Source organism: Sprattus sprattus (genome assembly GCF_963457725.1).
Source record: "Sprattus sprattus genome assembly, chromosome: 6".
Classification (NCBI taxonomy): Eukaryota; Metazoa; Chordata; class Actinopteri; order Clupeiformes; family Clupeidae; genus Sprattus; species Sprattus sprattus.
This window is the reverse complement of record NC_137925.1, coordinates 15081300-15094553: the sequence shown is the minus strand read 5'-3', so window position 1 is coordinate 15094553 and position 13254 is coordinate 15081300. Positions and strand designations below refer to the sequence as shown.

At 44.6% G+C, this 13254-nt stretch overlaps 2 protein-coding genes across 2 annotated transcripts in view; both read right to left on the bottom strand.

The window, feature by feature from the left end:
* Positions 1 to 26: 26 nt before the first annotated feature.
* tssc4 (tumor suppressing subtransferable candidate 4) lies at positions 27 to 3386 on the bottom strand. Its single transcript, XM_080841208.1, has 4 exons — positions 3329 to 3386; positions 2555 to 2709; positions 2406 to 2469; positions 27 to 2062 (listed from the first exon to the last, which is right to left on the bottom strand). The coding sequence occupies exon 4, from the start codon at positions 2025 to 2027 to the stop codon at positions 1023 to 1025; it is 1005 nt and encodes a 334-aa protein (XP_080697334.1). The 5' UTR covers positions 2028 to 2062; positions 2406 to 2469; positions 2555 to 2709; positions 3329 to 3386; the 3' UTR covers positions 27 to 1022.
* Positions 3387 to 4142: 756 nt separating this feature from the next.
* The window catches only part of kif7 (kinesin family member 7), a gene marked incomplete at its 5' end in the record, with an annotated part of 29521 nt that continues 20409 nt past the window's right edge, over positions 4143 to 13254 (bottom strand). The window contains 6 exons of the mRNA XM_080840516.1: positions 4143 to 4713; positions 5211 to 5405; positions 7111 to 7309; positions 11185 to 11391; positions 11593 to 11808; positions 12617 to 12793. Of these exons, the coding sequence (XP_080696642.1) occupies positions 4370 to 4713; positions 5211 to 5405; positions 7111 to 7309; positions 11185 to 11391; positions 11593 to 11808; positions 12617 to 12793 (1338 nt within the window). The 3' untranslated portion in view covers positions 4143 to 4369. The remainder of the gene's footprint in view (positions 4714 to 5210; positions 5406 to 7110; positions 7310 to 11184; positions 11392 to 11592; positions 11809 to 12616; positions 12794 to 13254) is intronic.

Sequence of the window (13254 nt, the reverse complement as noted above, 5' to 3'; positions counted from 1 at the left end):
AAGGACTACCATAAAAGGCTAAAAAACACTGTTTGGATGATAACTTTTATTGCATTTCATTACAGCACAGCTTCTGTTCAGCAGTGGCATCTGTTGTGTTCTATGTAAACCACAGGAACACTTAAATAATACTTCTACAAGGATGTACTATTTTATCACACAGTTTCACACACCATTGTCTGTGTATAAGCTTCTGTTTCGGTCCTATGTAAACCAAATAAACAATTATAATACAACTTTACTTCTACAGGGATGTATCCAGGTAATCTGTAAAAACACTTTAAACACACTTCATCAACAGGAGCATACCTCAGCTCATTGCCTCAGGACTATTTTAATCATATGATTCTTCAACCCATTGTCTGTGCCTAGGTATGCCAGGGAAGTTCCAGAGGAGAAAACTATCACAGGAGACTTCATGCATGACAGTATCTATAGTTACTCAAGGCATGACCCTTTAACATTACACTTCTCTAAATCAGCATGGTCTATATAACACCTGGGTGCTGTTGGGTACCTTGCTTTTGCCATCTTGACCATGGCCGTGTATGCTAGAAGATAAAAGTACTGTGCTTCTGTGGAGGTGTGCAAACCTGTCGGTATAGAGTTGCACAGTACACTGGGATATGTAGTATTCCAGTATCCAATTTGATAGCCTTCAACTGGCCTTAATGTGTAGGCAGCATTTAAATAACAAACATCTTGGGGCCAAATGTAATTTCTTTTATGTGAATCTCAACTATCCTAACAATGCATGGCTTGAAATGACATTTCTTCTTGACATTGCTAATCAATTACAATTACTGATCACGAATGTGAGGTGGGACTGCACACAAGGTGAAAAGTGAGGTGTGACTACACTGATACAAACACTTACGCTAATCTAAACATGACGCAGAGAGGCTAAACTTTAAAATCAGGACACACTCTCTCTGGCTCTTGGGAAACGGGGCGGTGTTTTATACTGGCTAACGTTTCATGCTGTTTAGGGCTAAGTAATTATGTGGTAACTGAGGAAGGTGCTAGTCCTCCTCTTCCTCATCCCTAGGCTGCCGTTCAGCCATTTTGCGGAATTGCTTGCGGTTCACTTTCTTGCTGATGCTGAAAGCGATAGTGGCTGGTTTCTCCGTCTCCTCCTCCTGGTCTTCCTTCTCCCCCCACTCCTTACTGGGAGCCCACTTCCTCTTCCGGTCTTCCTTGCGGGGGAGACTGTGACGAGATCCATCAGGCCTAGTGCCTTCCTCCTCCTCCTGGCCCTCGTCTAGGTGGAGCAGCCCAACTCCGGCTTTCCTCTGGCGGCCTTGCTTCTGGCCCCCGGCCCCCTCCTCCTTGGAGCTCGGCCTGGGCTTAGAGAAGAGGATCTTGTGCTGGTCTCCGGATGCCTGTGACTGGTTGAAGGTGGGCAAGAAGGACTCCCCCAGGTCCTCCTGACTCCGGCTCTGCTCCTTGAGGCCCTGGATGAACTGGGTCGCCACCTGACTGTTGCGCCGGTCACTGGTCTCGGGCACGTCGTCCAGGTTGTAGCGGGTCCAGCGTTCGGGGTTGGCCAGGTAGTCTGGCAGCTTGCTGGCTGCAGGTGGCGTCGGTTGCGGGAGCTTTGGTGGGATTCTTGTGGGCGGCATTCCGCTCTTCCTCCCTCGGGAGAGTGGCGGAGGTGAGGGTGGGGCGGGGCGGGCGAACGTGCCGCTGAGGACATTGTCGTCTCCGAGCTGTGCTGAGGTCAGCTTCACGGCGCTCTCCAGGCTCTCAAAGATGTTGCGGCTGCGGTCGGAGAAGCCCATGCTCCCTCCTCGTAGCTGGAAGACGCCCTCGCCTCGGCCCAGCGGCGGCAGCACTCCCTGCTGTCTCTGCGCCCTGGCCTCATCCTCGTCGGAGGAGGATGATAGGTCCTCCACACGCTGGCCGAAGGGCGTGAAGGCATCGTCCGGGTCCGAGTCACTCAGGGAAAGCTCATCGGGCAGCTGGATGGTGTCCCTGTTGGACAGCCTGTTGGGGGCGCTCTCTCCCTGACCCTCTGGATCACACATGTTGAACGAACTAGCAGATCTGGAAGCAAGATGAACTGTGTGGGGAAGAAAAATAAATCTTTCACCTCGGAAGACTATACAGTGTAAGCATGCAGTAGGAATGCAGTGGGACATAGACTAGATCCATTTATGGTCATGTAGATCATTCATCTTGAATATGAATTATCAAACCAATGATAAACACAAGCAGTCTATAGGCCAAGCATTATAACACAGAGAAAAACAGAATATCACAGAATACAATTTTGGCTTTTAACAATCCAGATTTTCCCTTAGGCATTTTAAAGATAGACTCTTGGCAAACTAGGCACTATACTTGCATTGAAGTGTATTGTGCCTTAAAATATCATACACCCTATTTGTGACTGACAGACCAACCTTAGACTGTGATTCCTATCCTTCTATGGAATAACTTAGGGTCGATAACGGCAGCCTCTTCTCTCTGAAATAAACCAGATTAAAGTGAGACATACTGCGATGGCTCTCGCTGGGAGCTATGTGCATTGGTGTGTACGGAGGTATCTTACTGGAGCTGTTGACTCACAGATTCTGCGAGTGGCTCAAGGCGAAGCGCATCTCGCATAAGATATCCTGCGACTGAAAGTGGTTCCAGAATCCAGCCATTGTGTCCGGACGAATGATCACTTGTCTCCGCTGTCTCAGAGTCCGGGCAACACGTGATCTGTTGAAGTGTAGTTGACATTGTTTAGTTTGATGGCGTGTTGACAGTACAGTCAGTTGCGCTCGACTCTTATAGTAATGCTTAACAGGGGACTGCATTTTACATCTTCAGGCTAGGCTTCTTTAGAGCGTTAACAAGGAGAATTTCAGATTAACAACACCAATTCAGACGACTTCGACTCTATGTGGTGTACTAATTACCTGCCTGCGTTGATGTAACAGGATCTGGCTAGCTAGGTGAGCAGAAGCATCATCGGCACAACCAATGCAACAACATAACTGAATCTGTTAAACCTACCACAGCGTTACACGTTGCAAACAAGACATTTAAGAACGATAATGTTACGTTTAACGACGTGCTTCACCAAAGTGCAATGCAAAACCCAACCATTTGATTTTGCATAGCTAACGTTACCTGAGTGCGCAGTTGAGCTAGCTACCATTGGCATTTTAGCTAACCAGCTAGTGTGGCAATATAGCGCTCTTAAGAAAACCTTTGCAATAAAATTTGATTTAGCGTTAGTAAGTGCATCACAGACGACCGATTTATCTTCAATCAAATATTCAATCTAAGCTAAGTCAGCCAATTTGATGGTGAGCATCTCATGAACTTGACTTACCGTCAGTAGATAGCGTTCCTTCTGTAATACAAGCTTCTTCATGTACATTTCAGTTGGAAGTCTCGCATTGCTACCACCTAGGGGATTGGAGGTTAATATATTCTGATGGATTCTCAGACTGAAATACTATCTATTGTGATTGCCATGAGATGATACACTGCCACCCTTTCCTGACAATCCAGACTGAACTGAACTGAAAAAAATGTGAAAAGCACAGCTGTCTGGAAAAACAGCAACACTATGAACAACAACCTGGTGAAAAATTATTTAAAGTACTAAAAAATGATGACCCTCCTTCGTCAGAGGGCACATAGTCCTTGTTTACATGATTCCTTGAAAAGGGCCTCTCCCCTGACTGCTTGTCTCACACCCTCAACACATTGCACAACCTTTTAGATCTGATAATCATTCTTTCACCTAAACCAAACTCTGGCTTTGCTTTTTAATACCATTGTGAGCCAATGTATGCCTCAAATACAGTCCCTCCTCTCTTTCACAAGCAGTGTTGTATCTTACAACCCCGTGTGGAACAGATGGGAAATGCTTACCAAAGCATTAAGACAAGCATATAAAGGTCAGAATGGACACTTTTATTTACAACATACTGCATACCACTCACTGATGTATATATAGTGGGTCATTTGAACCATTTGATGTATTCAGATAGCATTATTAAATGACATATTGTTATTCAGCATCTTCGAGATATATGATAATGCCTTTCAGAAGGATATGACGCCATTACATCATAGATTAGATGAAAATATGACAATGTCCTATACTGAGAGAATCAAAGTGCTTTTGTAAACAGGAAATGAAGGCAGAATGTTTTCCGCGATTATTTAAAAAAGCTAATTTGTATAAAAGGCAAACAAAAAAAACTCATCAATTGAACAAAGAAATAATGAAAAAAAAAATGCAGGAAGAATATTCAGTACCAGTCTAAAGTCAGAGTGGCTGTGGTCAGTCCTGTATTACACACACACACTCACGCACACAAACACACACACACACACACACACAGAGTCCGTGATGTGTGTGTCAAACCGGGTTTTTCCGCACATCGATGATTTCTGGACTTGACCTCCTCAGGTCTCTCCAGGGTTTGGCTCCAACACCCCAGTGTGTGGTGCCGCCCATGCTGAGGTTGACACTGGGCGGAAGCACGCGATTGGCCGGGAGCTCTCCCGAGGCACGCAGACGCAACTCCTCCATGCCGTTGGGGTCCTCCGTGGGCAGGGACGATCGACGCCAAGTAGGGGGCAGTGGGGCGTTGACCAGATCACGGATCTCCTCACGGGAACGTGCGGGGCGGTCGGGCTCAGGGGTGCCCTTCCGACCCTCCTCTGCCACACTACTGGGCCTCCTTCCCTCGCTGCTGGAGACTGCAGTACACACACATGACACAGGAGGGCGACGTTTAGTCATGTTTAACACAACACTGCCAAGACAGAACAGATTTAAATTACCTCCTACCTAAAGCCACGAGGCCCCATAAAAGAAGCATGTTTATTACAAATAGGTTTTCTTATGTGTCCATATTTATCATATAATGACATCACACACATTTTCGGGGAGCGTCTTTCCTCTCTTTAGTTATTATATTCTGTACATACACCGTATACAAATACATACAATTACTTCACTGATCATGAATAAAAGACAACAAAATATCGATTTTTTTTACATATTTAAACCCTGTTTACCACTGGATTCAACACATACAGTAAATAAATAGAACAGAGAAGAACAGAACATACTAGAATAGAATTGTGAACAATAGTATAAACAGAGTAGAAAAGAACAGAACATACTAGAATAGAATTGTGAACAATAGTATAAAACAGAGAAGAAAAGAACAGAACATCCTGTTGAGCCTGACCTCTGGGCGGTTCCCCGAGCTGGCTGGTTGGCCCACAGGGCTCTCTGTGCCACATGCTGAGTTCCTGATTGGCTGGCTTGCAGTGGTTGAGCAGCTCCTGATTGGTGGCTTTGCAGTGGCTCAGCTCCTTGCTGAGATTGTGGATGAGCACCTCATACTGCCGCTGTCTCCCGGCAAGACCCTCGTCCATTTGCTCTGAGGCAGACAAGGCACACACACACACACGTCAAGGGAATTGACGAGCACGCAAATCAACACATGTCAATCTCTGTATTCACACCTCTATGAACAAGTGTAACTCAACTGGAAGTGCAAGGTAGTTACCACTATACCTCGGCTAGAGCAGGCAGGTCACACAACACACACATACACATACATACACACACATACACAATTCTTACATAACTGTAGGATGCCACAAGCATAAACCTCAACTGGTTGTGCAAGGTGCTAACAACACCAAGGTTGTAGGTTTGATTCCCAGGGATCACATACACTGACAGACATGATACTTCACTCGGATCAGGGAGGCCACGCAGCCAATCACCTGTATCTGTAGGACGTCACCCTAAACTAGCCTTACTTCCTCACACAGCTGCACAGAGAGACTATGAACACCAAGGCCATGGGTCATATTCCCAGGGATCCCTCACACTGACAGCATGTGTTACACAGCTCTTTGCATAGACACGAGAAATGTGATGTATACATGTACAAGTGAGTTTGGCATGACTAACCCAGACTACTGCTGAATTAATGAAGTAAAACAAAAGAGAAAAGAAGAAAAATCTCAATTCAAACATGCCTGTTCAGTCAGCTGGATGCCAATAAGTTAATCAGATGATCACGTACATTCCAATCAAAGTAATTTTCATAAATCACTTCCTCACTCTCTAAATATCACAACATGATTCTATGAAATCTTCCACTCTTCAAGCCTCTACCCCAGCTCCTCCCCCCTTTCCTGTCTGAATTGTGTAATTGCATGATGGGAAATGTATGATTGTATATCATTACCCCTAACCAGCTCCCCCTGGAATGGTCCTGTGTCACTCCTCACACACATACAAACGCTCAAACACTCACATACACACACACAAACATAAACTCACACACATACAAACACTCAAACACACACACACACACACACACACAAACACACACACACACAAACATTAACTCACACACATACAACACTCAAACACATACACACACACACACCCACACACACAAACATAATCTCACACACATACGAACACTCATACACACTCATGAGCAAGTATTCTGTCAAAACCTCTGATCAGCAGGAGTGTTGTCAGGTGTAATTATATTCCTGGGAGAGGACTCAATTTGAAGAGCATGGTCCTCGTGAGGAAGATGTCCATAGATGGGTTGTGTGTACGTGCCTTTCCTGTATGTGTGTGTGTGCCGGAGTGTGTGTACAACTCTCTTGTGCTGTTTCTGGTACTGTATGAGGTAATGTGTGTGTGAGACAGGTGTACTTCAGCCTTTCTGCAACAGCGTCTGCACATTCCTATCTGAGTGTGTGTGTGTGTGTGTGTGTGTGCATGTGTGTGTGTGAGCAGATGTTCTTCTCATGTAATTTCTGCTGTTGAACAAGGCATCTGGAGTGAGTGTGTTTATATGGGGCTATGTGTGTTTGTGTGTGTGTGTGTGTCTATGTGTGTGTGCGTACAGGTGTCTGTGTGTGTGTGTGTGTTTGTGTGTGTGTGTGTCTGTGTGTGTGTCTGTGTGTGTGTGTCTGTGTGTGTGTATGTGCGTACAGGTGTGTGTGTGTGTGTGTGTGTGTGTGTGTGTGTGTGTGTGTGTGTGTGTGTGTGTGTGTGTGTGCGCGTGTATTTGTGTGCGTGCACGTGTCTGTGTTTGTGTGTGTGTGTACCTCTGCACTGCTGCAGCAGGAGCTGCACGTTCCTCTCGTGTTGTTGCTGCTGCTGAGTGAGTCGGCGGTCAGCCTCCATGTGTTGCCTCTCCAGCGCCGCCTCCAGCCACCCCACCAGCTGCTGCTGCTCCTCCACCCGCATCTCCAGCTCCGCTAGCGCCACCTGCAGGCGACGCTCTTCCTCACGCAGCGACACCACCTAACACCCACACACACATACATTCAAATATATACATGCACACACACACATTTACATACATACATACATGCACACACACACACACATACATGCGCACACACACACACACACACAGTCACACAAACATAAAAAATCCATTATACAATCTCTGTACCTATGTCTGATGCACAACTGTTCGTGGCTATGTGTGGAAGATGTATATGACATACAGTACAATATTAGGGCTGTCAAACTATTCAATAAAATAATCAAATTAATCTAATCAAATGTATTAGTCAGACGACAACAACAATATAAGCACGGATCAATCTGGCTTACTTGCGAACTTATGTCACCAAAAAATGTGTGCCTTATAACTTTGCTTCGCCTAGGTTAAAGGCATTGTTTTAATTATATAGTATACAATAGTTGAAATAATAGTTTGTTTTTACTTAATGGTGTTGCTTGACAGGTCAGAGCATTGTGTTGGGGTAACAGGAAAAGCACTTCAGTGGTTTGCCTGTTATTTATCTGATAGGACCTTTGTGGTAAGTACTGATGGTGTCCTCTCTAATGTTGCCCCCCTCTCGTGTGGAGTTCCTCAGGGTTTGATTTTAGGTCCCCTTCGGTTCTCACTGTATGCATTGCCTTTTGGATAGATATTCAGGAAGCATGGGATTTCCTATCATTCTATGCTGATGATACTCATATTTATTTCTGTCTGAATAGATTACAACCTCTTTTTGATTAAGTTATGGATGGGTAATAGTTCCTGAAGCTTAAAGAAAACAGGACAGAAGTAAATATCTTTGGTATCCCTAGGGTTAGTGCACACTATGCTTGGCCCACTCGCCCACTGTGAAAAGTACAGCCAATATTTTAAATCTATTGACCCCTTATGCTCCTTCAAGGGACCTAGGATCCTCCAATTAACTTTTCCTGGTTGTAAATCTAAGGGTGGTTGAGCTTTTACTGTTGTTGATTCTAAATTATGAAATAGTCTCCCATTACATATCAGATCTGCTGCCTGCATAGAGATTTTAAAGCTAGACTGAAAACACACTTTCACACACTTGCATTCCCTGGATTTTAATTGACCTGAGTGTCTATTTAGTTCACTTCAGTCCAGTCTGAGGTTGCACATTTATTTGTGCTTTTAGTTCAGTCTGAGGTTTTATGGTTTTGGTCAGGTCTATTCTTAATTAGGTTTCCTCCGGTAGGAGGTAACCTATTGTTATTAGGTTTCCTCCGGTAGGAGGCAACCTATTGTTATTGTAGGCTTTCTTATTATGTTAGTACCATGGGAGTCAATGGCAGCCCCTAGAATCATATGGTAACTTTTTGTGAAATTTGGCACACTCATTAAGGACAGTCCCTTCTTCATTCACACCAAGTTTCATGGCTCTCATTAGACCACTCTAGCACCACCAACAGGGCAAAGTTGGACTTTTGTAACACACACAACTTTTGAACCGTATGACCGATTTTCAAAAATGAGGTACCATTGGATTCCCTCGATCAAGACGAATTAAACACACCCTATGGCGTCAATTTCCGGTTATATAGATTTTCTGCTATTTCCGGTTTTATCAAAAACCTTTAAAAGCCTACTCCTCCTACAATTTTTGGCAAATCTTCTTCAAAATCACCAGAGATGAGCTTCAGACCTAGCCTCACAAACGTTACTATTTAGAATTTTGATCCTCACAACCATTTGTCCGGTACAGCCACTCAAATTCAGCAGAAAAGCGGCCAAACAGGAAGTGAGGTCATATGTCAGCAAATATTTGAGTGAAATTTACGCCACATGGTGTGTGTAATTCGTCTTGATCCAGGGAATCCAATGGTACCTCATTTTTGAAAATCGGTCATGCGGTTCAAAAGTTGCGTGTGTTAACACAAGTCCAACTTTGACCCGTTGGTGGCGCTAGAGTGGTATAATGAGAGACATGAAACTTTGTATGAATAAAGAAGGGACTGTCCTTAATAATTGTGCCGAATTTCACAAAAAGTTACCATATGGTTTGTCCGGTACAGCCACTCAAATTCAGCAGAAAAGCAGCCAAACAGGAAGTGAAGTCATATCTCAGCTAATCTTTGAGGTATCAACACCAAACTGGTATGTCACTTGGAAGACACTACAACATGTTGCCATGTGCAAAGGCAACTTCACATCTTGAAAAATGATTGATATAAAGCAAATTGGAAACATTGTTAATGCTAAAATAATGCTTTACACATCTGCAGGTCAAAAAGTGAAACTCTGATTCAATCACAAGTTCATATGAAGACACTTGAGAGTGTTTAGTACACAAATCTGAAGTTGACTGTAAGATGAAAAGTAGATTTTTGGTGAATATTTGAAACATGCATGCTTGACTACTTGCTAGGGGGTTCTCTATAGAATGTCTCTCTGTCTCCTCATCCGCGCGGCTCCTAAATCTCACACACTCAGTCTCCCCTTAACACACGCGCAGGCTTTGTTTTACGCACACACATTCTCACAGACACACAGCTTGGTGTCACACACATACATTCTCACAGACACACAGGGTAAGCGCACACACACAACCTCCACTCAGTCTAAACTTCAGGGCAAAAGCATTGTAAATGTTGGATTTGAAATGTAATATCCCATTGGCAAGTCTGCAGCATGGATTTTTCTATACAGTGACAAATTGTCACAAAATAAAATTTTCCCCTGGTTCGCAATGTTTGGAGGAGGAAACCGCCATCGCTGCTTGCAGCTATATTTGTAACTTGTTGGTCTTTTATTGTGTTTTACTGTATTAGTGCTTTTATCTGTTTAACTTGTGTTTTTGTATGGTTGTATTTATTAATGTATTTTCCATTTCTAATTCCATTTCCATTCTATTTAATTCTAATTAATTCTCCTTAATTGCGTTTTACTGTTTTTTTTACTCCATTTACTCATATAACACTTTGTAATGTACATTTGGTGCTATTGATCATTTGGTCCCATTGTTTTTAAATGTAATACAAATACAGTTGACTCAACTTGACTCTTGTGTCCCACGGTATTTTTAAATAACAGCACAATTTACCCATCAGCAATCCATACAGTTAAATTAAAATCAATTTGATCATTAATTCAACTCTCCAGGTCACTTAAATACATACAGTTAAATTAAATCAATTTCATCATTAATTCAACACTCCAGGTCACTTATCTGCCACTTGCAGGCAAGGTTCCTCATCATATGATTACACGCAGCCCACATTCACATACGGGCACACGCTTTTTTGAAGTACTAACAGAGCAGTGCTCTGGTCTTTTATGCAGAGAGGTAGGTGAGCTTGGCCCTAAGCTTAATCTACCACTGACAGAGCACACACACACACAATCATACACACAATCAGACACACACACAGAGACACACAATCAGACACACACACACACACACACACACACACACACACACACACCCACGCACAAATCTATACCAAATACAGTGCTTTTAATGTATCTGCATGTCCAAAAGCGATCGGGAATCGAATAGAGAGACAGAGAGAGAGAGAGAGAGACACCAGTTTGCTATCTGACCTGGTGGACTTGGGGGCGCCATCTTTCTGTTCTCCACTCCAGTTGCAGGCGTCTGAGACTTTCAGCAGGTACTTGTACTTCTCAAACACCTCACTGGGGGCCAGCACGCCCCAGAACACCTTATTATCTAGCACAATCTCCTGACAAACACACACACACACACACACACACACACACACACACACACACACACACACACACACACACACACACACACACACACACACACACACACACACACACACACACACACACACACACACACACACACACACACACACACACACACACACACACACACACACACACACACACACACACACACACACACCTTGTCGAAGTACTTGCAGAGCAGTGCTCTGGTCTCGGAGGCGGAGAGGTAGGTGAGTTTGGCCATGAGGTTCATCTCCCACTGAGAGAGCATGCTGCCCGTGGCGCGGAGCTGCCGCTGGCGCTGCGTGATCGCCTCGTTCTTGTACTCGATGGCCGCGTCCATAGCCTCAATCGCCTCGTCCAGCTGGAACAGGTTGCGCTCCTCCTGAGGGGGGGGGGGGGGGCTTATTAGGAAGTCATGTTGCTTTGTTTATGTCAAACTACAGTATACAGAGTGCTTCTCTTGAAGAGTCTGTGCTCTTATTTCACAAAGGACTTGGCTGTAGTAGGGTGATGCGAGGGCGAATCAGTCCATCGCTGTGTAGTAGCAGTAGAAGTTAGTCATGATTATTCTCACGCCACTGACCTCAGCCGAGAGCAGGTTGCCCTGGCGGAGCTTGTCGTCGAGCTCCACCCTCTGCTTGAGCAGCTGGTCCTTCTCCTGCCGCAGGTTGGAGATCTCCTGGCGGATGTGCTGCGAGTCCTGGGCGGAGCTACTGCGCAGCTGGCTGTTGCGCTCGCTCAGCTCTCGTTCCAGACCGTCGATCCGACCCGACAGCATCACCAGGTCCTTACTCAGTGCCTGCAATGGGCAGATGCAGCAGACAATCAGGAGGACTGCGGGAAGTGTAGTCAACGTTAAGCAGCGGTTTATGAGAAATTAGGTCAATGCATGGTCGTGGACAATTTACTATTACAAGTTACAAAAACAGCCTAATGTAAAAATCAATATTCATATTTATGTTAATTCTTTACAATTCGGTCTTAGTTAATGTAAGCTCTCTACTTTGGCCCTTAGTAGAATACTCATTACCATAAATCGTTACTATGCTGTCATAAAATTCATGTTTGTTCAGAAGAGGATTATGGATATCGTATTCTCCACCCTTGGAGGAGGAGGACTGTGACTCTCTTAGAGGGTTAGACTAGGAGGGGAGGTTATGTTGGTAGCCGGAGAAGTCAGGGGTGCGGAACTGAGATTTGAAAGGTCAGATTTTTGTCAGGAGTTGAAACTCAATCGACCCTTGAGTAATCGACCCTTTAATTAGCGGAACTTGGCAGGGACAGGTGCCACAGAACACGAAAAGCACGAAAAGTTCAAAGAAAACCTGCTCACAGTGCTGTGGTGTCTAATGAGAGATACTGGAAACAGTGTGTTTGTGTGTGTGTGTGTGTGTGTGTGTATGTTTTCTAGAACTCCAGAATCACCGTTTGTGTGTTTTAATGATTACATCTGTGTGTATATGGTGTGTCTGTGTCATGTATAGTGTGTCTGTCATGTGAATGTGTAGGTGTATATTGAAGCATGTAAGAGTGTCAAGGTGTGGGTGGGTGTGTGTGTGTGTGTGTGTGTGTGTGTGTGTGTGTGTGTGTGTGTGTGTTTATCTGACCTGGCTGGAGCGTAGGCGTTTGGTCTCTAGGCCACTCTTCTCCGCCAGTAGTGCTTCCTTCTTGGCCAGAATCTCCTCCCTCTTGCAAAGCTCCTCCTCCAGCTCTTCTAGGCCCCGCCTCTGCTCCAACACACTTTCCATTTCCTCATCCAACCAACGCTTCTGCTCCTCGATCTTCTACTCACACCAGACAGACACACACAGGCACACACAGGCACACACAGACACACACAGACACACACAGACACACACACACAGACACACAGATGAGGACATGCTCTATATCATAACCTTATTAATCTTATTAATCTCTTATCTATGGTTATGTGTCTCCAACCTATGCTCACACTAGATGAAAATGACAGATACATTTGAACATATGCACACAGACATACACACACCCACACGCACCTTAACGCAGACACATACACACACACACACACACATGTTCCAGCTCCTCATCCAAAAAGGACATCTGCTCCTCGGCAACAGGCTGAGACATTGATGGCACACACACACACACACACACACACACACGCTCAAATACACACCCAAAGACAGACTCTCACATATACAGCCTTGCACAAACAGGCATACTTCTTCATACTCACAGATATACATATGCACACACACAGACT